At 39.2% G+C, this 27170-nt stretch overlaps 1 protein-coding gene across 6 annotated transcripts in view; it reads left to right on the top strand.

Moving 5' to 3' along the window:
* Positions 1 to 27170, top strand: part of STXBP5 (syntaxin binding protein 5) — a 180589-nt gene that overhangs the window by 85432 nt on the left and 67987 nt on the right. For all 6 annotated transcript variants that reach the window (XM_058666735.1, XM_058666644.1, XM_058666704.1 and 3 more), the window contains exon 9: positions 11641 to 11719. In XM_058666735.1, the coding sequence (XP_058522718.1) occupies positions 11641 to 11719 (79 nt within the window). The remainder of the gene's footprint in view (positions 1 to 11640; positions 11720 to 27170) is intronic.

Raw genomic sequence — 27170 nt, 5'->3', positions numbered from 1 at the left:
ATACTCTACCTTAGAGTCTCCATTTGCCCAGATACTTGCTGTCAACACTTAACTGGAGTAGTTGACCAATTTGTTCTGCCCTCCATCTTCTGCTGTGGTACCATTTGTCCTCTGCAGGTCTCAATGGACTGCCATATCCTCCATGTGCATATGGGTATGCCATCCACTGTTCTGTCCAAGCCACTGAAGAGGCCAAGTTCTGACACATGCCTTCCATGGTCAGAACGTAGCTCCTGTGAATCCCCATGGTTGGAGTTCTAAGTCTGGTGGTTCATTTGGGGGGAATTCTGTTTTTTTGTTTTTTTTTTAAATTTTATTTTATTTTATTGTATTGTATTGTTGTTGACAATCTTTACATAGTTAATTGCGGTTAAAAAAAAAGGTTCAGGGGGTATAGGGAAGTGGGTAATACTATTATGTCCATATTGTTTCCATCATGTATCTGAGGTAAAGGGGGATATTGAGGGAGAAGCCCCACCCGGTTTCCCGCCCACCCCAAGTCCCGGATGTGGGGCATGCCCTGAGATATTTGCTCAAGTGGTTTTAATAGTTCTCCAGTTATGAATCGCTGCCAGTTTCGCTCGATGAGGTCGTCCACTGATTGATATGGTCCATCATAAAGTCTCCGTTCGCCCCATAGTTCGCTGCCAACAACATACAGCTGAGATGAATGATTGACCTGTTCTGTCTTCTGTCTTTTTGGCTAGAGTTCTGAATCCAGCAGTTCGATTGGGGAGATCTCCAAAGAAACTTTGAGGTATTCCCAGACCAGATTCTTGTATGTTCTAGCAAGCACAGGGCCCGGCACAGTCCATCACCCCGATCAGCTGGTGGTTGCAATTGCTGGGTTGGTTCTGTTTTCAGTCCCGAGTTGCACTGGAACCAATGGGTGTTGCAGTCCAGTCTGGTTCTGCCCAGCACATACTCGGCCCTTCAACCAGTGGGAGCTGCAGCCTAGTCGGGGCGACCCACAATAACCCCCATCAGGCCCACCCCCTACCCTGGTTTGCCAGTATGTGTAGCAGAAGACCAGTCTGTCCCCCATCCCATTTGGCTCTTGTACTTGTCAGTGGATATTAAAGCTTAGTTCCATCTAACCAACTCACATTTGGGGGGAATTCTGAAAGAAATCTTACCTGAGGTGATACCAGTCCTGACTCTTTTCCATGCTTGCCAGTACAGGGTTCAGCTCATGCTGTCACCCACATCAGCCTACACACACACATACACTGGTGTTGCAATTGCTGGATCAGTTCTGTCTCCAACCCCATCTCTTATGTAACAATGGATCCTGCGGCCCAGCCCAGCCCTGCCCACCCCTTGGCCCTCACAAACACTAACAGGAATTGCAGCCAAGTCAGAATAACTCGCAATAACCCCCACTAATCCTGCCCCCATCCTTGGCTCCTGTGCTTGCCAGTATGTACAGCAGACTGGTCCAGTCTGTCCCACATCCCATTCAACTCTTATATACATCAATGGACATTGAAGCCTAGCTCAGCCCAACTGAACCCACTATTGAGCCCATACTCATTTGCGCAAATGCCACCAGCTGTCTAGTCAGGCCCACTCCCAGTCCTGGTTCTCATGCTCACCAGCGTGAGTTGCAATCCAGCAGAGAGATACCCAAAGTTTGCCTACTGGGCTGATCCCCGTCCCAGATAATGCATTCTCCATGTGGTTCTGCAATCTAGCTTGACAGGATTTGCCCATAGACCAACGACTTGTCATTTGATGCTGCAGCAAAGCCAACCAGTCTTCATTTATTCTACCTAATGCATGGACCAATGGTTACAGTTGGTAAGCCGAGCGTGGCTCTCCCCCTAACTCAGTTCATATGCAGGCCAACAGGTATTGTAGCAGATTGGCTTGGTCAGCCCCCAGTCCCAGTTCTCATGTTCACCAGTGGGGGCAGTAGCCCAGAAGGGAAGCCCCTGCAGCCCCCCTAGTGGGCTCAAACCCTCCACCCCAGGTTTCATGTGTGCTTGTGCCAGGTGCTGCGGCTCAGTCTGGCATGGCCCTCTTCACCTCAGCATTAGACAGGGGTGCAACAGCCTGGCCTTGCCTGGTCTGTCCCCAGTTCCAGTTAATATCCATGGGTTGCTTATAATGTGAATATTTACCTTAAAAAATCTGATACCTTCTGAATTAATGTGATGTAAAAATAAGCAAATAGTAAGATAAAGATTTTTCTAACAATATAGAGTTTAAACTTTTTTTTTGGTTTTCCTTTCTGTGAGGAAGAGTAATGATTTTTTAAACCATAGATTGAAACATGTTTGTTTCGGTACCAAAGTATTTTACAATTCATGCATATGAGTGGTCCTGAAAAAGTCATTGAAGTTGGGCCTGGTGTGATGACTCAGTGGCTAAGTCCTCAGCTTGCAAGTGCCAGGATCCTATGTAGGCACAGATCATGTCTCAGCTGCCTGCTTTCTATCCAGCTCCCTGCTTGTGGCCTGGGAAAGCAGTGGAGGACGGCCCAGGACCTTGAGACCCTGCATCTGTGTGGAGACCTGGAAGAAGCTCCTGAATCTGCCTTCGGATCAGCTTGTCTCCTGCCATTGTGGCCATTTGAGGAGTGAACTAGCAGATGGAAAATCTTTTTTGCTCACTTCTTCTCTCCATTAAATTGATCTGCCTTTCCAATAAAAATAAAGAAGTCTTTAAGATTTATTAAGTTTATTAAATCAGTAATTGTGAGAAAAAAGCAATGTATGAATTTAAAAATTTTTTGGTACCAAAATAGGCATCTTTGAGTTTAGCTCTTCATTAGTGTTTTGAAGTAACCTCATAATAAACTTCAATTTTTGTATATTTGTTTTTAAATGAAAAGCATTCACAGTTTTCCTTGATCATCAGGGACTTCTACTAGTTATTTATTGTGACTTTTAGTATTAGTGTTCCTTGAAAAATTTGTTCAGAAGACATAATGTTAATCAGACTACCGTGGAATTTTGAAGCCAAAGAGCTTGTTTCTCAGAAGGTTCCATTGCTTCTTACTTTGTAACAGCAAAAAGTTGTTAACATTTCTGAGCCCTAAGACAGTAGTGAAACTTAATTCTGTGTTCTCACATGAGTGTTGTGAAGAGGGTTTTTATTTATTTCTTTAATACATATTAATTCGCTATGTTATGCTATTAGATACTAGTCTAGGCCCTTATTCAAATTGGCAGTATGTAAGTAAAAATGCCTGGAAATTATGAAGCATGATAAATGTATAAATCACATTATTTACATGTGTGTGGGTATGTGTATAATGCTAATAAGTTTAATTCTGGAAGTTATTATTTTCTTGACGAATAGATTAGAGTACTGTTCCCTCTACATGTGTCACAGGTACAGTTTTGTTTTTATTGGTAAATTGTTGTAAGAACTATGTCGTGGTTGAAAACATTGTAGGTAGTGTTGAATTAAAATTGAACAGTTTTCTTCCCCATCTCAGTAGATGTCTTTTGACTAGTTAAAATAAGCAAAACGTGATTGTTTCTTTTAATCTAGTCTTTATGAACATTAATAAACATTTACCTGGCAATCAGACAGCTTGAAATCTCATTCCAACTTTGTTGCATATAGGATATATTGTGGAAATAGTTTCTATTTTCTGAAAATTCTTTTCATTTTGTAAAATAGGACAATTGAAACAAGATAATTGTTAAATTCAGCTTTCTATTAATAGGAGGGTTTCAGAAAATTTCTGGCAGGCCTGATGTGATAGCCTAGTGGCTAAATCCTTGCCCTGCATGTGCCAGGATCCCACATGGGTGCCAGTCTTGGCTGCTCCATTTCCCATCTTGCTCACTGTGGCCTGCCAGTGGAGAATAGCCCAAAGCCTTGGGACCTTGTAGCCACATGGGAGACCTGGAAGAAGCTCCTAGCTCCTGCCTTCAGATTTGCTCGTCTCCAGCTGTTGTGACTACTTGGGGAGTAAACCAGTGAATGGAAGATCTGTCTCTCCTCTCTGTAAATTTAACTTTCCAATAAAAATAGATAAATCTTTAAAAAAAGTTTCTGGCAACCTGGTGCAAAACATTTTGAAATCTGTGCACTTACCATCATGTATATCTTTTCCATGAATTTTATGATTTGTTTTATATGGAAATGAAGCAAGATTTTATTTTGACCTGACAAGATTCTATATTCCTATTTAATAAGGCTATGGATTTGCTCCGCTCTCGCTTTTGGTCCATTTCTTTAATTATCTAGACTCTAGTTAATTAGGAAGGAATGACTTTGCCAAGTAGACATGACTCATTCTTACCCAGAAGCAGTGATCTTGGTCATGTGACCTGCTGGGCCAGCTTCTCCTGGGGTCTCATCTATTACCCTGGGCGTGGGAGTTACGTGCTTCAGAGTGAGGTTGTGAAATTGCTCCCTAAGGAAATGGAGACTGCTAGACAGTCAAATTTAAAAAACATTCACTATAGGAAGTGACATTTTAAATTTAATTTCTGGTGCTTACTCATCATTATAATCCAGCCCTTATGAAGGAGTAAACCAAAATTTGGAAGCATTTATTATGTTAGGGTTGCAGAGGAAAAAATAAAAATTCACAGAAGTAAAAATCAATGTATTATGTATATACACACACACACATATATATTACAGATGAGACATACAAAATCTCCTCTTACTTCTGCGAGTCAGCTGAAGCATAAAACCCTGAATAAACAATAAAGCCGTACCACAATTTGAGGATTCACCAGACTCCATAGAGAATATCAAATAAGGTTTTTTTATAAAGGTTACACACACACACACGTTGCGTACAATAGTGCAAGCTAGCAATTGGAAACATCCCATTTGTAAGCCCATGGGCTCTTAGCTGCGCATAGAATTGTGCAAAGTGTCCTCCAGTTCCTCCCAGCAAGATGTGAGTTCTGAAGAACTTAACAGGAAACTCTCACGAGGCCCCTTTAAATGATCAAGCCAGTCTCACCAAGTCAGTGGCAGGTTACCGTGATCAATGAAGCTGTTATCACTGGGCTTTTAACAGATGAACTTTGGACCTTGAAGCACACATCAAAAATCCCAGTGTCCCTAGCTTCATGAAGAACCAACATTCAGACGTGTGGTCTCTAGCTTTAAATCGGTTTTATTTCCATACTCAGTAAGAACATTCTTCCTCATTTCAGACTAGTATTTCTAATATCAAGAATGTAATTTTCAGGTCTGCCACTTTGTTTTTTACAAAATCACAATCCAATAGAAATGTAATGTAAGCTATATGTGTAATTTCTAATTTACCAATATTAAAACAGCAAAAAGAAATAGATAAGATCCTTTTTGATAATGAACTCCATTTTAATGGAAACTATGTCAGAGTATCAGTTTATCATGTAACTAACCTAAAACTGAGACATTTTGCATTCTTTTATTTTATTCTCAGACTTGGAAATCTCATGCTTATCTTACGCTCACAGCAGATCTTAACATTTTGGGTGCCCAACAGCTACCATTCTGGATAACTAATCTAAATGGAGGACATACTTCATTTTAACAACTTTACTAGTTGGAAAGCCTGTCATGTATTTTAATTGGCAAAATTTAAAAAAAAAAAAACTTCAGTGAATTGTCAGGATCTTCAATTTTTAGTGAATTTTTATTTAATCAGCATACATTAAATACTCCTGGTGTATCTAGAGGTTAAGTGCTAAAAATATATTTCTGTTGGTGAGCTTGTACTCAGGTGAAAGAAAATGAGGTGTAAATGCCGATAAAGGTATGATGTAGGAATAATGCTGACTCTGGTTTTAGGTGAAGGGTATGGGATATTTCACATATTTAGAATATATGAACCTGGTCTTAACTGATTAAGGAGTGTTATTATACAGCAAAGAACAGGACAAGGTTATTTTAGAAGACACACAGACACAAAAACATTTAAAATTCAAGCTGTTTTCTGAAAACTGCAAATGCTGTAACATGTCCAGAATTTAAAATTTCCTCGGGTATGTAGCAAATAGAACAATGTAGAGGCAAAATTATATATCAAAGTTTGGAACTTCCTGATGGATAACTATTAAATGAATTGAAGTGACAGTTTATACTTGAAAATAACGCTTTAATAAGAGGAAATACATCAAATGAGCCAGGAGTGAAAAGGGATGCCCAGTTAGAAAACTGTTAAACTAGTGAGCAAATAACAAATATTTTGACGACTACAAAAGAAATGGGAAGAAATGAACCTGCATGTGTGAGATTCTGGAACTATTATTAGTGGAACTCAGTCCAATTTGATATCTGGTGGCTTGGTGGTGAAGGGTAGAGCTGGGGAATAGTGTAACAGAAGAAGAAGGCCTGTGTGGCATGGAAGTTTATGTGACTTATTAAGTTAAGTCTTAGAATTGAGCAGATTTTCAGTTAGTTATCAAGGTGGCATTCCTTAAGAAGTAAAGTGGCACCTACTGGTGAAATGTGGAAATTATCTAAATGTTCTTTGGAATGTGTGGTTTTTTTTTGAAATTATACCTAGTGCTGTGTTACTTGATTTGGAAAGTTATTGGCTTAGTATTACAGGTGAACGAATCAGTTTTTGGACCAGTGTTAGTAGTCAACTGCCTGAGTTGAATACCTAAACTGGAAAAATAACAGAATACGCACATCCAAAGTGCCTGTTGGTTTCCAAGAAGAATCAGTATAGAACAATCATTGTAAAAACAGCTGCACTTTTGATTTACAGAGACAGTACAGCTACTCTGTTAGCATCCATTCAGGTGACATAAAAATCAACTTATCAAAGAATGAACACCAGATTGTTTAGTATAAATCTGAACGGGGCTGGGATTGTAGCACAGCAAGGTGAGCTGTCTGCTAATACGTCTGTGGAGGCGGCAGAAGCAGCAGAGTATAACCCACATTTCAGGGCCCCTGCATTCACCTGGGACATCCAGGTGCAGCTCCTGGCTCTTGGCTTAGTATGTGATCTAGCCCTAGCCAGTGCAGCAGTCTGGGGAAGAAGCCACTAGGTGGAAGAAGATACGTATCTTTGTCTCTCTGTAATTCTTCCTTTCAGGCAAATCAGTAAGTATTTTAACAAGGCAACTAAGCAACAAGAAAGTTGAGAATTTTGTGCCTGATCAGTGTTATGGAAGTTACACAAACTCAGGCTTCCAGGAATTTAATATAGCATTCAGAACCCTTCTTGCAAAATTGTTGCATTGTGATGAATATTGAATATTGATGATGAATATTGAAATAAATTAAAGGAATTACATCTGAATACTTAGATTCTACCTCATAAAACAGAATATATATAACAGTGATTTTTGAAGCAAATGTAAACTTTGAGTTTGCAATCTCAAATTTAGTTAGTCTAACACTAACTAGGGCTTTGCACAGAATAAAGTCCTCCTTCACAGAGAACGTTTAAATTCCTCATTAAACAGATTACAGCAGGAGTTGAGATTCTGAAGTTGTTCTTTGGACAACAACAGATTGCTGTTCCGACTTACACCTCTCTCTTTGGCTTTTATCTTTCACTGTCTCTCTTTTTTCCTTCTCAATTCTTTCTCTAACCCCAACAGGTTAGTCCTTTTTCCTCCAGCCCAATCTTTCCGATATATTCTGTCTAGTCTTCTGTCTACCTTTATCAAAATCACTTCCTAATTCTTATAATTTGGCTTGCCTGAGATTCAAGTTGAACTGTATTTTCATTTCTTCATATGGTGGAAAAAACTTGATCCATTGGATTCTTAAATTATGACAGAATTAGATGGTCCATTACCAGTTATAAACATATATCTACAACGATAGAGATGACATTTCATTTAAGTGGGGAGAGAATTACGATTCAGTAAGTAATGGTGGCATGTACATTCAAATGTCAAAACTCATTAAATTATACACATTAGATATATGTACTTTGTGCCTTGGCAGTTATAACTCAGTAAACTACAAATAGCACTAGTTGATTGATTATTCACTGAGTAAGAGAAAATTATCTTTCAGATACTAAAACACATATTAGAAAATAATTAAATACAGTGAGAAGAACGACCAAAACAAACAAAACATCCTGGTAGATTTTTCAAGTACGTTGACTATAAACGGGTCATATCATACTAGCTGTTCTCCCTCATTCTGCTCCAACCCCTTACCTGTGTCACCATGTAAATTGTGTCAGATATATTTCTAAAAACATTGGCATTGATTTGCAAACATATACATGTAGGAAAGTCTTCTCGGTGATTTTTTTTCCCCACAAATTGGGATTGTAGTAGTCTTTCTGGTATCTTACTTAGTGCACTCTAAATTGCTGCACACCTTTTGACATCCTCTGTTTCGTTCATCTTAATGGCTGTGCAGCTGCTAGTCGTATTACAATTCACTTAGCTGCTTCAAATTCATAAGCATTCACTTTGTCTTCAATTCTTAAACTCGACAAATTATGCTGCAATTACCATCCTTCTGTGCATTCCTTAGAATGAGCTGCTTTTTCCTATGCTTTCATGCTTAGTAATATCACCATTTTTAAAAACTAAAGACTTTTCTTCTGTTTTCTACCAATATTTTCAAACTGTGCTGCTTTCCAACTTCTGTATCCTTCAGAATTTGGCAGTGAAGCTATCTGAGTCTGAGCTATCCATTTTGAGTAGTGTTTTTCCTTTTAAGCTACTTCTAACAACATGGAGATTAACTTGTTTTTGTCTTCTTTTCTGTGAGGAAGACTAATGATTTTTTTTTAAAGATTTATTTTATTTTTATTACAAAGTCAGATATACTGAGAGGAGGAGAGATAGAGAGGAAGCGGAGCTGCCGGGATTAGAACCAGTGGCCACATGGGATCAAGGTGAGGACCTTAGCCACTTGGCCACGCCGCTGAGCCCAAGACTAATGATTTTTAAAACCATAGGTTGAAAGATGTTTGTTTTGGTGCCAAAGTATTTTACAATTCATGCTTATGAGGGCTCGTTAAAGTTGGGCCTGGTGTGATGGCTCAATGGCTAAGTCCTCAGCTTGCAAGCGCCAGGATCCTGTATAGGCACAAATCATGTCTCAGCTGCCTGCTTTCTATCCAGCTCCCTGTTTGTGGCCTGTTTCTTCTTTTGAAAATGTGTATTTTATTTGTTTGACAGGTAGAGGGAGAGAGGGGGAGGGAGGGAGGTCATTCATCCACTAATTCATTCCTCAAATGGCCACATCATTCACCAAATAACCACAATGACTGTAGCTGGGCTCACCAAGCTAGGTGCTTTCTCCAGATCTCCCGTAAGAGTACAAAGGCCCACACAATCAGCCTTCTACCACATTCCCCAGCCCCTTAGCAGGGAGCTGGATAAAAAGTATAGCATCCTTGGGGGAACCTCAGAACCTATGAAACAATGTCATAAAATGAAATGCAATAAAATAAAAAAAACTACAGTTATCAATTAAAAAAAGTATAGCGTCCTGAACACAGATCAGTGTCCATCTTGGATGCTGGCACTACAGGCAGCAGCTTAATCCCCTGCACTGTGGCACTGGTTCTTGAGTCAGTTTCAGTAATTATCTTTTTCAAATAATTGTTTCATCTGAGTTTTCTGACTGCGGTCTTTCAGTTGTTTATTCTATTCCTTTAAACTAAAAAAAATGTAGGTTGAAATGTGTATTGTAAAAAGTTCATGGAAAATGGAATTATAAGTTTATTAGAAATGAATGCATGTGAGGGGTTTTAAATAGTCCATGGAAAATGAATATTATGAAAAAAATTACCAGTGCATTTTAAAGTCTCGGGCATTGCAGGATACTTTCAATTGCATTTTTCGTGAACTCTTTGCAGTACCTTTGTACAAACCTCTGTGTCATTTCCAATTCTGGTGATTTGGATCTTCTCTTTTTTCTGGGGCTGGGGAGGCAGTCTAGGTAAAGATTTTTCAATCTTTATTTCATCTCCAAATACCTCTTTTTAAGGGCTATTGTGACTTCTTTATTTATTTTTTTTGTTAAAGATTTATTTATTTGAAGAAGTTACAGAAACGAGAAAGAAAGAGAAACTCCGTTTATTGGTTCACTCCCTTTATGGGCACAGCTGGACCAGGCAAAGCCCCGGTCCTGAAACTTCATCCAGGTCTCCCACATGAGTGACAGGTGCCCAAATACTTGTGCTGCTTTCCCAGGTGCATCAGCAGGGAGCTGGAGCAGCCAGCACTCAACAAGTGCTCTTTGGGATCCCAGAATTGAAAACGATGGCTTAGCCCACTGCAGTAGAAAGCTGGTCCCTGAGCTTTCCTTTAATTGTGTCATTAACCTATTGGTTATTTAGTAGTATGTTATTTAATTCCCATATTCTAACTTTTTGCATTTTTTTCTTGCTACGGTTTCTGATTTTGTTTTATTGAGATTAGAGAACTTTGAATATTCTTGTCCGTTGAAATTTGTTGCATAGTAGAATCATCTGCTCTGTCCTAAAAATGTGTGTGAACACTGAAGAGGAATGAATATTCTGTTTTTATTAGACGCTATAGCTTCTGAATGTCTGGTGTCATTGGCTTGCAGTCTTATCTTCTATGCCCTTGTTCATCTTCTGTTTGGTTGTTCTGTCTACTGTTAATGGTAGGGTGTGTTGAGGTTTCTATTAGTTTTTTTTCCCTGTATTTTTGTTAGTTTGTGTTAACATAAATATTTTGTTGTATATTAATTTCTGTATGTCTGTGTCTTTCTAATATATTGGCACAGATGTTCTGGAATATAGGTTTATCCAGATATCTTATTTCCAAGAATTTAATCCTAAGGAAATATTCATTAATTTATTCATTCATTAAATTGCATACCCAGTAGGCATAAACAGTATTATCATGGGGGATATGACAAACAGCTTACATGTTAAAATCTTTGCTTTGCTGGAGTTTACGTTCTTGTCAGTCGGGCAAAAACAAAGTGAAGAATACACTAAATGTCATGGAGTTACTTAGAAAGCTGTGGAGCAGAAAGGGAGCTGTTGTGGTGAAGACATGCGGAATGCCCACTCCTCCGCAAGACTAGCCCCACGCATCCTGGCTTGTCAGAAAGTTCTAATCATCTCAGAGATGGTGAATCTCTAAAAAACGGGAGAGTTTTCTTTATGTACTTTTCAGTCTCTCAAATTTCTACAATGACCGTATAAAAATAGGCAACTGGAGTTAACAAACATTTTTAGAAATAATCCAGATATTTAGTGGAGCTGGTATATTTTAGCAGTCTTCTGGGTATAAAAGTGGTTTGATTTTAATCCAGGAGGATAACTATTAGTGAATTTGTTACAATGGTGATTGATTTTGTAGTCAGTCACATTTGAATGAAGATTTGATGCAGATTTATGCTTTTCAAGTGAAGGTGTGATACAGGTTTAGGTTTTTCATATCTAAAATTTATTTTCAGTTACCAAGTTCAAATTCTGGTTTTTTTATGTTCAGTTAAGAACATTTTGATGACTATCAATTTCTCTTACGAGAATTTTGTAAAAATGTTGTTACTAAGTTATTCATTTTCAGTACTTTATTTTAAATAATTATTTTGCTTACTCATTGAAAAATATTTTGTATTACATACTTCTTTCAAAGATAATATTAAAGTATTTCATGATAAATTTTATTATATTTCATTTTAATTTTATGAATTATCAATGTAAGAATTAAGAGCAACTTAGAATTTTAGAATTTAATGCAGGAAAATATATTTTAGGAAAACAGTTAAAGGATGGGAAGAAGCCAGAGCCATGCAAACCTATCCTCAAGGTGGAATTCAAAACGACTAGATCTGGGTAAGATTTTTGCTTTGTTGCCAATATTTGCTGTATATGATTATTCAAATAGCATAGGTAGCTATTTTATCATTATTTTTAAATGCCTACTTTAAAATTATCTCACCCAGTATTAAATTTTACGCTTTTTTGGTGCTTATTAAAAGAACTAAAATTAGTAAATTTAGGATAAAACATTTTGTGTTCTTTTGTTAATTAGTAGGTTTATAGAATATGTTGGGAAAGTAGGTTTATAGAATATATTGGGAAAGTTTGAGTTATTGTTCTTCTCAAACTTCTAATTATGTCTTCTAATTACCTAATCTTTAATGGTGTTTATTCACTAGTGAAAATAAGCAAGCAATGAAGAAAAAAGGTTTTAAAATTTAACCTGTTTCTACTATATATGTGTTAATTAAAATATATCTGTTCTTTAGAAATGAAATCGTTTCATAAAATATTGCAATTTTTAAAAATTTTATTACAAAAATAAATATAGTTTACTATTGAAGGAAATCTTTGGTTGTGTTTAAAGAAAGTGAACTATATGAAAAATGAGAATTAGGAGTTTATAATTTATATATCTTGATGTATATTTTTTTGTGTGTCAAATGTCATATTTAGTATCTAATCAATAAATGTTGTAAAATTTTTATTTGAAAATCTTAGTAAAATGCTTCTTTGAAAGTTCCACACCTCTCCAAAGGAGCCCTAGAATTTAATCTTCCATTCCCTAGAAAATGTGTGTTTGTGTTCACTACAGCTGTGTAGGAGAGTGGACTTCTGCACTGATTCTGGTTCCAGTAGCATTAACTGAGGACTTACTAGAAATGGAAAAATCTCAGATTCTATCCGAGAACTCTTAGATTCTAATGACTGAACAGAACCAGTACTGGGGACTGGAGGACAATCTGTGGTTTAACTGAATCTACAGGAAACTTTGAGGCACACAGAAGCTTAGAATCATTGTAGAATCACTGTAAATGTAAAGAATCGCTGGTAATTAAACCTGGCACACTTTGTCTTTTAATTTGTTTCCCAGACATATTCACCTTAGCTCTGCTCTAATTTGAGAAAAGGCACTACACTAAAAAATGTCTTAAGTCTCAAAACTGCTATTATTTTTCGCTTTTGCCTTGTGTATCCTGCCATTGAGATCCAGTAGATGCACTGTGTTCAGACAATGAAATGAACTCCCAAAGGTCTAGCATCTTTTTAATTGATTGTTAAACCCCTGATTGTGTGAGCTTTGGCAGTTACTTGACTTCACTGGAGACAGAGATTATAAACCTTGAAGAGGTCTAAAGGTGGTTGTGCCTAGTTAAGTCAGGTACCACTGTAAGCAAAATAGTTCATGCATTTCTTAGTCCTTAATAAATTCTCTACAAGTGATTGGGGAACAATTTTATGTTAGGAAACTCTTGTGACCAACCCATTTTTACTTTTTAAATTTGACCTATGGTCATAGCAAGAGGATGGTAGCAAAAAAAGAAAATGAAGGAAACCAGAAGAAAAAATTCTATGTTTCTAATACAACATGAAAGAAATATTCTAACATTTAAACCAACGGTGCTAATTTTCTTCTGAAGTCTAGGTGTACACACTATTGCAAATATTATTTGGCAGCGACAGTAGCATTCTAGGAAAGAGTCTTACTCTGCTCTACTTTTCTGGTTTTTGCTCCTAGGTGATATTAATATTTATGAGTTCCAAGTTTGATCACAGTGACAATAATTTCCACTTACAGGATTAGAAATGAAAGTTTCAATGTTCTGTCTTTAGTATTCATTTTTAAATACTGAATAAATCAATGTTATCACCTTCTTAAAAAGGTCTACTTCAGTTTTAAAATTGCTTTTTCAGTAAATTAAACAGGTTCTTTTTTTCCCTTTCACTCGTGTTTCCTTAAGAATCTCCCTGGAATCTTCATTAAAATTGAAAGCTAATGCACCGTTCCTTCCCACCTTGACCACAGTCACTCTGATAAGTAAACTAGACACTTCTGCCTTTGTCCAGCTCTAGGTCAGGCCCAACTGGCAGGTGCCAATGGACATGATCTGTCAGTTCTTCTTTGCAAATTAAGTATTTCTGTTTATTTCATTTTATTTTAATTTTGCTTCTTTTTATTATCATTTCGTGATAGAGTTCGATAGATCATGGGACCTCCCTTATCCCCGCCCCAATTACTTCCCCCCTCACTGAGTTCCCCTGTATCATTACTATTGTATAGTTCTTCATACACAATCATATGTCCATCATTGCGGACATGGACAACGGCAGAGAGTCCAGCATCCTATTCTCAAGATATAGTAAACAGATTCATTGGGAGTCCATCTTTGTCTGGAGCAGAGATGCATACTACATTGTATCCTCACATCTAGATGTGACAGTCTCCATTACACAGTTACTACACATCCCGTTAAATGAAAAGCAACGAAACAAAATCAACAACAGGAAGAATGAAAAGAAATTAACAACACCATGAAGTTAAATAACATGCTACTGAATGACTACTGTAATGCTAAAGAAATGAAAAATAAAATCAAGGACCTTTTTGAAGAAAATGATGCTACTGTATGGTCTATGAGTTAGTGAAGAATTTAATCAGAAAACAATGTTTTGAAGAGATGAAACTAACAAAAAAAATCAAAATTCATGAGATACAATTTCCACTGATCTTTGTTGGTGAAATATATCTCCTGTAGGTAACAAATAAATGGGTTTTGTTTTTTAATCCAGTCTACTAATCTATGCTGTTTGATTGATGAGATTAACCCATTTATATTCAGGGTTGAGGCAAATAATTGGCAATTTGGTTCTGTCATTTTAGCGATGGGTTGTTCATTGATTTAGTCTTCTTGATTTAGTATTTTCTGGTTATTTTACTGGGATGTTCTTTGCATTTGCCTTTGGTTTTGGTGGGCACTATTTTCTCTGTGGAGAGAACATCATTTGTAGGGCAGGTTGAAAAGAAGCAAATTCTTTTAGCTTTTCTTGACTGTGGAATAATTTTATTTCATTTTCAAAGACAAAGAAAAGTTTTGCTGGGTATGTTATCCTGGGCTGACAATTTTTTTTTTGCTTTTAGAATCTGGAATATGTCACTCCATCCTCTTCTTGCCTGTAGAGTTTCCTGTGAGAGGGCTCCTGTGAGTTTAATTGGCGTTCCTTTACATGTCAGTTGATTCTTTTCACATGCACATTTAAGGATCTTATCCTTATGTTCAATTGAAGAGAGCTTGATTACCATGTGTCTTGGTGAAGATCACTTTTGATCAAGCCTGTTGGGAGTTCTGTGCCCCTCCAGGATGTTGTTTCCCAATTCTTTCTCCAGATTAGGGAATTTTCCCTTATGATTTCATTAAATACATTTTTAAACCCAGCTCCTCTTCTGCACCTTCTGGGACTCCCAAAACTGTTATATTTGACCTTTTAATAATGTCTTTCAATTCTTGAATCTTTTTTTTGGCCTGATCCAGCTCTGCTTCCAGCTTTTTGTTTGTTTCCCCTGGTGACAGGAAATATGTTCTAATTTTGAGATTCTTTTTTCTGCTTCCTTCATTCTATTTTGGAGATTGTCCACTGCATTTTTAATTTGCTCCACTGTATTCTTCATTTCTGATATATCAGCTTTCATTTGATTTATTTCCAGTGTGACATATTTCTTGATTTCCTTGAATGCTTGCATCACGTGCTTCTCGTTGATAAGAAGTTTTATAACAAGTGATTTGAATTCAGTATACCACATTTTCTCGAAGTCTTGCTCAGTGAACTCTGAGGCTACCAAAGGGTTTTATTCCTTTGCAGAGGAGTCTTCAGTAGTATTCTTTGTGCCTCTGTCTCTTCTTTTGCTCTTGGTAATTGGGCTTCTGGATATCAGGTTATTTTTCTTGAGCAGGTTTCTGAGCTCTGTCACCCACAGGTCTACAGTTTGTGTTTACTTATTGCAGTTGGTACATGGCTCTTAGTTTGGAGTCACTTGTGCCACTCCCTCCAGTGAGTTCCAGGTCTGGGTTCTTATGTTAGATATCCACCATGGTCTCTGTAGCCCCAGCTCCTGGCTCACCACCCTCCACCTCCTGTGATACTGTGTTGAGGCTGCACCATTGTCTGTACAGCCTTTCTCCCACTTCCGGTTGGAGCAGGACCCAGGATTAGGGAGACACCAGGTGTCCCATACAGCTAGATCGTTGGTGTTGGTGACCTTGCCGGAACCTGTTGGCTGTTAGGTCTGCGGGCCACCTAGACCTATTTTGACCCGTACGATGCCAGTGTTGGTATTATTTTCCTGTTGGACCAGTGCAATGCACTGAGCTTGGTGAGTTCTTGCCAAGCTCAACACATGTGCAGCTCACTGTTGTCCTCTGCATTCTTAAATTGTTTGCCACACTGTAAGAAATGGTGCCTGATGTACCACTACTAGAGTTCTTGATCTGTTGGCTGTCAGGTCTGAGGGCTACCCGGACCTGTTTTGGAACCTGTAGGATGCCACGTTGTTGCAGTTCACTGAGTCAGAAATGAGTTCATTCCCAGTTCCATGCATGCGCAGTCCTGCTCTATAGCCCTTGCCTCCTTAAAGGAAATGGCGCCCAACACAGCTCTAAGAGGCTGACTGGGTTATGAAATCCGCCCTTTTCCCCGCACCACCTGTCTGGGACCTGTGGCTCTGTTTGTGCTCCTGGTCAAATCAAACGGATGAACAGAATGAGCAGTTGTTTGTCTGGGTTCACCTCCAGAGCTCCCGGTAAACATCCCTTCCCACCTGGTTGCTAGTAGAGTTCCAGCTGCTCGTGCAGTTCAGATCGCCACTCGCTGAATGCTGCTGGGGTCACCGCCACACCACACTGTTGTGTCTGCTACTTTCCTGTGTCTGTCACTCTCTAGGTCCCCCTCTGCTGTCGCTTTATCTTCTTCTATTTCCTGAGATGTGCCCTCCTGCTTCACACTGGCTAACATTTCTCTGTTTCTTTAAGCATGTCCTTACCTTATTCTACCATCTTGATTCTCCAGATTAATCACTTCTTAACCAGTAGTCAACCTTATTTCTCTGGCATCTTCTTTTTCTTCTCTTTGAATAGAAATCTTTTTAGAATGTAGAATTGTCTCTTATGCTTTATAGACCAGCCTAAGTGTCTCTACCTTAAGGATGGCCTAATCTCATTGGCAATATTGTATCTTTTTTTAAATACATTTTATTGTTGTTGTTATTATTTTACAATACAGTTTCATATTCCCTTATCCCCTCCCCAATTCCCTCCCCCCCCCCACAGTTCCTCTATATCATTACTAACATATAGTTCTTCATACTCAGTCTTATGTCCATCATTGTGGGCATGGACAATGGCAGAGAGTCCAGAATTCTATTGTGAAGATATAGTAAACAGTTTCATTGTAAGTCCATCTTAATCTGGAAGTCGAAATGCATACCACACTACATCCTCACATCTGGATGTTAGTCTCCATTTCACAGCTACTGTACATCTCCTTAAATGAAAAGTCATGATACAAAATCAACAATAGAAAGAAAATAGAAATTTACAATGCCATGAAGTTAAATGACATGTTACTAGATATGACAGTCTCCATTACACAGCTACTATACATCCCATTAAATGAAGAGCCACAAAACAAAATCAACATCAGGGAGAAAAAAGAAATTAACAACATCAAGAAGTTAAATGACATGCTACTAAATGACTAATGTGTAGCTGAAGAAATGAAAATCAAGAACCTTCTGGAAGAAAATGATGCTGCTGTATGATCTACGAGTCATTGAATGATTTAATCAGAAGGAAGTGTTTTGAAGAGATGAAACCAACAGAAAACAACAAAACCCATGTGACATAGTTTCCACTGATCTTTGTTGAAGTGTGTCTCCTCCAGACAATAGGCAGATGGGTTTTGTTTTTTAATCCAGTGTACTAATCTATGATGTTTGATTGAGCTGAAGCCATTTCCATTCAGAGTTTAATATACATGGGTGTTACTTTGGTCCTGCCATTTTAGGAATGGGTTGTTCATTGGTTTATTCTTCTGTTGTCATTTTAGTGGGATGTTCTTGCCATTTGCCTTTGGTTTTGGTAGGTGCTATTCCTCTTTTCTGTCAAGAGAACTTCTTGAAGTATCATTTGTAGGGCAGGTTGGAAAGAAGCAAATTCTTTTAGCTTTTCTTTACTGTGGAATAATTTTATTTCATTTTCAAAGACAAAAGAAAGTTTTGCTGGGTATGTTATACTGGGCTGACAATTTTTTTTGCTTTTAGAATCTGGACTATGTCACTCCATTCTCTTCTTGCCTGTAGAGTTTCCTGTGAGAGGGCTCCTGTGAGCTTAATTGGCATTCCTTTATATGTCAATTGATTTTTTTCACATGCACATTTAAGGATTTTTTCTTTATATTCAGTTGAAGAGAGCTTGAAGATCATATGTCATGGTGAAGATCACTTTTGATCAAGCCTGTTGGGAGTTCTGTGCCCCTCCAGGATGTTGTTTCCCAATTCTTTCTCCAGATTAGCGAAATTTTCCTTTATGATTTCATTAAGTACATTTGCAAACTCAGCTTCTCTTTCTGCACCTTCTGGGACTCCCATAACTCTTAGATTTGGCCTCTTAATAATGTCTTTCAATTCTTGAATCCTTTTTTTGGCCTGATCCAGCTCTGCTTCCAGCTTTTTGTTTGCTTCCCCCTGATGACAGGAAATATCTTCCAATTCTGAGATTCTTTGTTCTGCATGCTTCATCATGTTTTGGAGACTCTCCACTGTACTCTTAATATGCTCTACTGTGTTCTTAATTTCTGATGTACCCGCCTTGATTTGCTTTATTGCTTCCTTAAATTCTTTGAACTCTTGCATGAGCTTCTCATTGTTGATCAAAATCTTTAAAATGAGTCTTATGGATTCTGTGTGCCCCATTTTCTCGATGTCTTGCTCAGTTAACTCTGAGGTTGGCGTAGGGTTTTGCTCCTTTGCAGGGGAGTCTTCAGTAATATAGCAGAATCTTTTCCTTGGGGCAGGTTTCTTTTTTTTTTTTTTTTTTTTTTTTTTTTTTATCTTAGGAGGTTTATTCCAACGGGGCAGGAACAGGGTAGAGGTGGTGAAGATCAGGAAAGAAGGGGAGAGAAGAGAGAGAGAGAAGAGCGAGAGAGGAGGAGAGACCAGAGAGAGAGAGAGAGAGACCAGAGAGAGACCAGAGAGGGAGGGATAAGAGAGACCAGAGGGCGATCCGCACCTGGGGGGGGGGGGGGCTTTTGTCTGCCAGGTGTAGGGGGCGGGGATTGGGAGGGATTGAGGCCAGGTCCCCAGGGGATTGGCGCCTGCAGGTGAATGTCTAGGGATGATTGGCGAGTGGGCCGGGTTGGGGAGGGGGCTGGAAGATTGGGGTGGGATTCAGGTGGAATGCCAGGTTACATCTGATTGGTGGAAAGCTGGACCGGCACGAACTTCATGAGCTGTGAGGAAGAAGGAATGGCGCTGGGTCCAGGGAAGGATATTGGAATAACTCCTTACATTCCTTCCTTTTGTTATATGTAAAGGAAGAGGGGCATTGTTCTCTATGGCTTCTAGGAGCTGTTTTCTCTTGGCAGTGGTTGCAGCCTGGCGGGAGGAATGGGAGATGGAGGGACGCTTCTAGTCCGGGGCAGGTTTCTAAGTTGTGTCACCCAGAGGGCTACAATGCGATTTTACTTAATGCAGTTGGTACACAACTTTTTGTTTGCAGCCACTTGTGCCACAACCTCCAGCGAGTTCTAGGTCTGGGTTCTTATATCAGAAATCCACCATGGTCTCCACAGCCCCAGCTCTTGTCTAACCACTCTCCACCTCCTGTGATACCATGCTGAGGCTGCACTGTTGTCTCTGCAACCTTTCTCCCCCTTCGGGTTGGAGCAGGACCCAGGATTAGAAAGACAGCAGTTGTCCTATATAATTAGGTTGTTGGTGGTGCTGATCTTGCTGGAACCTGTTGGACGTTAGATCTGGGTGCCACACGGACCTATTTTGACTGGTAGGCTGCCACAGTCAGTAATATTTTCCTGCAGGACCAGTGCAATCACGGACCTCAGCAAATTCTGGCAAGATCAGCACATGCTTAACTTCACTGACCTTTTTACTTCAGAAAAATGAGAATGGTATTTCTTCTTTATGAAGTTCTTCATAACACAATGTTATGTGTCTAGCACTTTAGGTGTTTGGCAGATGGATTGTAAAGGATTTCATGGAGCTGCATATTTAAAAAATGTATAGATTTTTTTAAAAATTGCAACAAAATGAACCTTTAAATTTTAATTTGACTTTCCCAAGACTTTTTTTTGGAAGAATTACTTATTTTATTTGAGAGGTAGATTTACAGAGAGAGAGAGGGAGAGGGAGAGAGAATCTTCCATCTACTAATTCACTCCTCAAATGACTACAATGGCCAGGTCTGGACCAGTTAAATGCCAGGAGCTGCTCTGGGTCTCTGGGCAATCTTTATATTTTCCTGGGCCATTAGTAGGGTGCTGGATTGAAAGTAGAGCAGCTGGGACAAGAACTGGTTCCTATATGGGATGGCAGTACTATATGGGAGGCTTACCCCACCATGCCACAGCGCTGGACTCTTCCGAGAACTTTTTAAAGTTCAATCAAAATTTGTAGCTCCTTTGCTTCCCTTCTCCCAAACTTTTCATTAATGAGCCATGTAACAAGTGGATATGACCAAATTTTCGGCAAGAAGCAACTTTGGGTTTAAATTTTTTAACTGGCACAGTTAAGTTTTTTAACTGTTTTAATGTACTGAGAGGCACAGAAGTTGATACGTTGTTCTAATGTACTGGCTTAGTGCCCAGATGCCTATATGGCTGCCTGTGCACTGAGACTAGTGAGTGTGGTGGTGGTGCAGTGACTTCAGCTACCATTGCTGCTTCCCAGTGTCTGCGTTAGCTGGAGTTACGAGCTCAAGCTAGGTGTTGAAATTAGTTACTGTGATATGGGACACGGGTGTCTTAACCAGCATTTTAACTGCTAGGTTAAATATCTACCTCCAGGTAAATCCTTCAGTGCTTTACGGCACACAGCATTAGAAGTGTTGATTTTTATTCAGAAGTTATTGTATACATCACCTATTACCAGAAATGCCTGGTGGGTTCTTTCCTCAGCTTAGTATAGAAATAAAAAGCCGGAATCTGTTGCAGACAAAAAAGTTTATTTGCAAAGGGACCAGGTGAGCAGGGAAGGGAGAGGAAGGGGAAAGCACTTCCTGAGAGAAAGAGGGAGGTGGGGTGCCTCTCGAAAGGGGACGGAGAGAGAGACACCCAAGGTTTGAGGAAGGGTCTTGGGATTTTAGCATTCCCTGATCCTTCCTTGGTGGGCGGAAATCTACAGATAAGATGGTCCCCATTGATGGTCTCTTAATCAGTTAGGAAATGGGTGGGCAATGCTGATGCCGCCCACCTGAAGGTGTGGCCAAGACCTCAAAGGCCTGAATGGTCTCATCACCTATCCCTGGCTCTATGTACTCTATATAAAGCAAGCCAGTCATTATACTGGGAATGTAGGAGAAGAAGGAGTTTTCTTTTGCAGAGCTTAAAATTCAGAATCAGGCAGCTATTGCTCAGTCTTCAAAAGATCTGTGAGGGATTTAGAGCAATGAATCTTATAAGGTGGGGGTGGGGTCTAACAGTGTGTGATCAGATTGTGTGCAAGTCCTTTATCAATCTGCAATGCTTGTGGCCTTCTTCTGATTGATCAGTAATAAGAAGCCAGCCTGTTTCTTTTATAAACAGTAGGCAGGCTGTTTAGAGTCTGTGACAGATCAAGTATTATTTTGACTTTGAAGGAGCAGGCATTCTTCAAGTGAAGAAATGGCATTTTTCCTGAACTTTATGCAGTTCCTTTGTACTAACTCCTGTGTCATTTCCAGTTCTGGTGATTTGGATCTTCTTCTGAATTCTTAATGTATACGTGATTGCAAATATTAATTAGCAGCTAATAATCATATGAAAAAAAGGTGCTAACATATGACCCAGCTATCCCACTCCTGAGAAACAGTAGATCCAATTTCATTTGTTTTAGCACTCTCCTGTGTCTTCAGTAATTGGTGCAGCATCCTAAGGTCTAGGGTACCTGGAGTAGGGTACCTTTCTCCCCACGTCTACACCAGCAGGGATTGTTAATAGATTTCTGAATGTAAGCCAATCTCACTAGAGTTAGGTGGAACAGCAGGGAGCCTGCAAATTTTTAATGTCTGTTAGGAATTTGCAAATTTTTAATGTCTGTTAGGAATTTGTTCCTTTGAGAATGCCTGCTCATTTCATTTGCCTACTTCTTAGTAGGGCAGTTTTTTTCTGTTGTTGAGTTCCTGATGTTCTTTGTCCCCTGTCTATTGTGTAGTGTGTAAAGATATTCTCCCATTCTGTCATTGCTTCTTCTCTTATTGATCCTGTCCCTTGCTCTACAGAGTTTCTTAGTTCAATGTAGTCCCATTTGCTTATTTTGGCTTTGACTGCTTGTGCGTTTGGTAAATTTTATAAGAAGTGGTTACCAATGCTTATGTCTTACAGAGTGTTTTTTATGTTTTCCTCTAATAATTTGGTGATTTCTGCGTGCAGATACAGGCCCTTGATCCATTTAGAGCTGATTTTTGTATAAGGTGGGGGGGGGGGGGTCTTGCTTCTTAATTCTGAAAGCTGATACCAATTGTTCCAGCAACATTTATTGAAGAAATTCCCTCAAATTGAAGAAAAACCCACTTCTGGGTTCTTTATGCTATTCCATTGATCTTTTCCTCTGTTTCTGTATCAGTACCACACTGCTTTTATTATCACTGTTCTATAGTATGTCTTGAGGTATAGAATTGCAAATCCTCCAGCTTGATGTTTTTTCTTCAGGGTAGCTTTGGCTATTCATGGTCTCTTATGTCTCCAGGTGAATTTTTGCATCATCTTTTCTAGCTCTGAAAATAACATTTTTGGAATTTTGTTTGTGTTCACACTGAATTTGTATATTACTTTCCACCTTCCCATCTGGGAGACCCAGAAGCAGCTCCTGGCTTCTGACTTCAGATTGGCTCAGCTTTGAGTGTTGCAGCCATTTGGAGAGTGAAATAATGGATAGAAGATCTTTCTCTGTGTGTCTTCTCTCTGTAAATTTGCCTTTCCAATAAAAAAATTCTTATAAAAAAGGGAGTTTGGCTTTCCAAGAGAATTAAATTCTGTTTTGCAGTTGAGTATCTTTAGACCATCTTAAACTTGACATTTGACATTGACGTACGTATTAAAACTAATCATTTTTCTGTGGCTCTTACAGCTCCATAACAATGCCTGTAAATCAGTTATTCAAATGACTAGAGAACTTCTAGTAATTTTCAGACTACACATTGAACTCTCATCTGACCAGTTTTAAGTTCTGATCTTACAGTTTCCCTTTGTTGTCAAAGGGAAAAATCCTGTCATGAATAAAATCTAGTCATATTTATATTGATCTAATGAGAGACACTCTTTGAGTTTATGGACTTAACATTTTTACAGCCTTATCAGTTAACCTATTGTAGCATGTAAAATTTCAGTCTGGGGTATGCATTAGGTCAAACAGTTAAGAAATGTTTTATGAACCTTCGTCCCATATCTGAATGCTTGAGCTGGAGTCCTAGTTCTGCCTCTGGCCACTGCCTCCTGAAAACAGCATGTGATATCTCGAGTGCTGGGGTTCTGCCACCCACAAAGAGGACCCAGACTGAGCTTTGGTCTAGCATAGCTTTAACTGTTGGAGAAACAGGATGAAGTACCATCAGATGAAAGCTTTAGCTAGCTCCCTCTCTTTCCATTCCCCCACCCTTCTAAGATAAATAAAAAATAATTGAGTTTTAAAAGATTTTAATGGCAGGTAGGTAAATGTTTTTAAAATTATTACTGTTTCTCTAGTTAGTTATTGTATGACCTATTCCAGGTTTATCTGTATTGTTTCCATTGGCTCACAACTAGAATATTTGCTCCCAGTGTTACCCATACCTAACAAAGAAAGCAACCATCCATTTTCTTTTGTTTAAGGATATATTTGGGGCAGATGTTATGATGCAACTGGCTAAGTTGCTACTTGGGACACAGTCATTCTGTTTTGTAATATTAGCTTGAGCTCTCGTTACTCTGCGTCTGAGCCACCATTGTTGCTAATGTATCCTACAAGGCAGCAGACAAAGGCCCAAGTGGTTGGGCTCCTGTCGCTCATGGAGGACCTAATGGATTTCCAGGCTCCTGGTCTCAACCTGACCTAGCCCTGACTGTTACACACATTTGTCAAGGAATCAGGATATGGAAGACTGATACGTCTTCCACTGTCACGCTCACTTTCACTCTGCCTTTCAAGTAGATAAAAGTAGATAAGTAAACTTTTTTTTGAGAGAGAGAGAGAAATAACATTTGGGGTTCAAACTATGGTGTAGCTGGTTAAGCCTCCACTGCTGGTGCCTTTATCCTATGTGGGCACCAATTCAAATCCCACATGCTGAGTTTCTGATCCAGCTCTCTGCTAATGTGCCCAGGAAGGCAGTAGAAGGTAGCCCAGGTGCTTGGTCACACGTACCCATGTTGGGATCCATCAGAAGCTTGGGGCTTCTGGCTTTGGTCTGGCCTAGCACTTGGCCAATGCAGCCATTTGCAGAGTGGACCAGTAGATGGGAAATCTCCCCAACTTCTATAACTCCACTTCTGATACAGTTCCTTACCGTGGTTGGAAATGCAGCAGAACGTGGTCCAGGACCTTGGGTCCCTGCATCCTCATGGGAGGTCCAGAAGAAGCTCCTGGCTCCTGTCATCACTATGGCCCAGCCTCAGCTGTTGTTGCCATTTGGGGAATGAACCAATGAAATGAAATGAAAACCTGTCACTGTTTTCTCCAATTCTGTCTCTGTTATTCTGCCTTTCAAGTAAATAAAAAATTTTGAAATTCTAAAAAAATAAATCCAATTTTATTCTTCAATTTCATAGCTGATTTATTACCTAGAAAATAATTTAGTTCCATAGGACTTTTAATTCAATTGTCAAATACAAACAAAAACTTAGGCTTTTCATAATTCTGCATAGCGCTAAAATATATAACTTTTTTTGATTGATGTCTTTCTATCAAGCATTCATTTCATTTACATTTACTATTAAAATTCTCCTTATGATGAACAAATCTAATCTATAATATACTTGCAGAAGTATAGGTATGTAATTATTGTTTATAAATTAAATTATCTGGGAGAATCAAGATGGCGGAATAGGGTAAGAACACGTTTATGCAGACGGAAAAACATTTAATCAGGATGAAGCATAGGGGGCGTATTTCAGGAAATAGGAAGGGACAGAACAACAGCAGAGGGGTACCTGGAAACTGCCAGACACAGGAAAGCTGCGGACACAAAGGTGTGGTGTTGCAGAGACTGATACTCCAGCACGGCGATCTGAACTCCACCAGCAGCTGGAACTCCACCAGCAACAAGGTGGGAAGGGACTTTCACTGGGAGCTCGGGTGGTGAACCCAAAAAACTGTCCGTTCTACTGGAACATTTGATTTGATCAGGAGCAGAGACAGAGCAGCAGATCTCAGACAGGCAGTGCGAGAACTGAGTGGATTCCATAGCCCGGTCAGCCCCTTAGAGCTGAATTGGGCGCCATTTTGCGTGACGAGCAAAGGGCAAGGGAAGGGATGGAGCATGCGCTGAGCTGGGAGTGAGCTCATTTCTGTCTCAGTGAACTGCAATGACGTGGCATTCTACGGGTTCCACCCAAGGCAGGTCTGGATAGCCCTCGGATCTGACGGCCAGCAGATCAAGAACTGTAGTGGTTGTATATCAGGCGCCATTTTGGGCACTTTGGCAATAGCTTTGGGACTGCAGGGGACAATAGCAAACTGCGCATGTGCTGATCTCGCGAGAACTTGCTGAGGTCAGTGATTGCACTGGTCCTGCAGGAAAATATTACTGACTATGGCAGCCTACCAGTCAAAATAGGTCCGTGTGGCACCCAGACCTAACGTCCAACAGGTTCCAGCAAGATCAGCACCACCAACAACCTAATTATATAGGACAACTGGTGTCTCTCTAATCCTGGGTCCTGCTCCAACCCGAAGGGGGAGAAAGGTTGCAGAGACAACAGTGCAGCCTCAGCATGGTATCACAGGAGGTGGAGAGTGGTTAGACAAGAGCTGGGGCTGTGGAGACCATGGTGGATTTCTGATATAAGAACCCAGACCTAGAACTCGCTGGAGGTTGTGGCACAAGTGGCTGCATGTGAAAAAAATCAATTGACATATAAAGGAATGCCAATTAAGCTCACAGGAGCCCTCTCACAGGAAACTCTACAGGCAAGAAGAGAATGGAGTGACATAGTCCAGATTCTAAAAGCAAAAAAAATTGTCAGCCCAGTATAACATACCCAGCAAAACTTTCTTTTGTCTTTGAAAATGAAATAAAATTATTCCACAGTAAAGAAAAGCTAAAAGAATTTGCTTCTTTCCAACCTGCCCTACAAATGATACTTCAAGAAGTTCTCTTGACAGAAAAGAGGAATAGCACCTACCAAAACCAAAGGCAAATGGCAAGAACATCCCACTAAAATGACAACAGAAGAATAAACCAATGAACAACCCATTCCTAAAATGGCAGGACCAAAGTAACACCCATGTATATTAAACTCTGAATGGAAATGGCTTCAGCTCAATCAAACATCATAGATTAGTACACTGGATTAAAAAACAAAACCCATCTGCCTATTGTCTGGAGGAGACACACTTCAACAAAGATCAGTGGAAACTATGTCACATGGGTTTTGTTGTTTTCTGTTGGTTTCATCTCTTCAAAACACTTCTTTCTGATTAAATCATTCAATGACTCGTAGATCATACAGCAGCATCATTTTCTTCCAGAAGGTTTTTGATTTTCATTTCTTCAGCTACACATTAGTCATTTAGTAGCATGTTATTTAACTTCTTGATGTTGTTAATTTCTTTTTTCTCCCTGATGTTGATGTTGTTTTGTGGCTCTTCATTTAATGGGATGTATAGTAGCTGTGTAATGGAGACTGTCATATCTAGTAACATGTCATTTAACTTCATGGCATTGTAAATTTCTATTTTTCTTTCTATTGTTGATTTTGTATCATGACTTTTCATTTAAGGAGATGTACAGTAGCTGTGAAATGGAGACTAACATCCAGATGTGAGGATGTAGTGTGGTATGCATTTCGACTTCCAGATTAAGATGGACTTACAATGAAACTGTTTACTATATCTTCACAATAGAATTCTGGACTCTCTGCCGTTGTCTATGCCCACAATGATGGACATAAGACTGAGTATGAAGAACTATATGTTAGTAATGATATAGAGGAACTGTGGGGGGGGGGAGGGAATTGGGGAGGGGATAAGGGAACATGAAACTGTACTATGAAATAATAACAACAATAAAATGTATTAAGAAATAAGTTAAATTATCTGGATGCCTATCAATCTAATTAAAAT

Source organism: Ochotona princeps, chromosome 1 (assembly GCF_030435755.1).
Source record: "Ochotona princeps isolate mOchPri1 chromosome 1, mOchPri1.hap1, whole genome shotgun sequence".
NCBI classification, from domain to species: Eukaryota; Metazoa; Chordata; class Mammalia; order Lagomorpha; family Ochotonidae; genus Ochotona; species Ochotona princeps.
The sequence above is the reverse complement of the archived record's forward strand: the minus strand, read 5'-3'. Positions and strand labels throughout refer to the sequence as shown.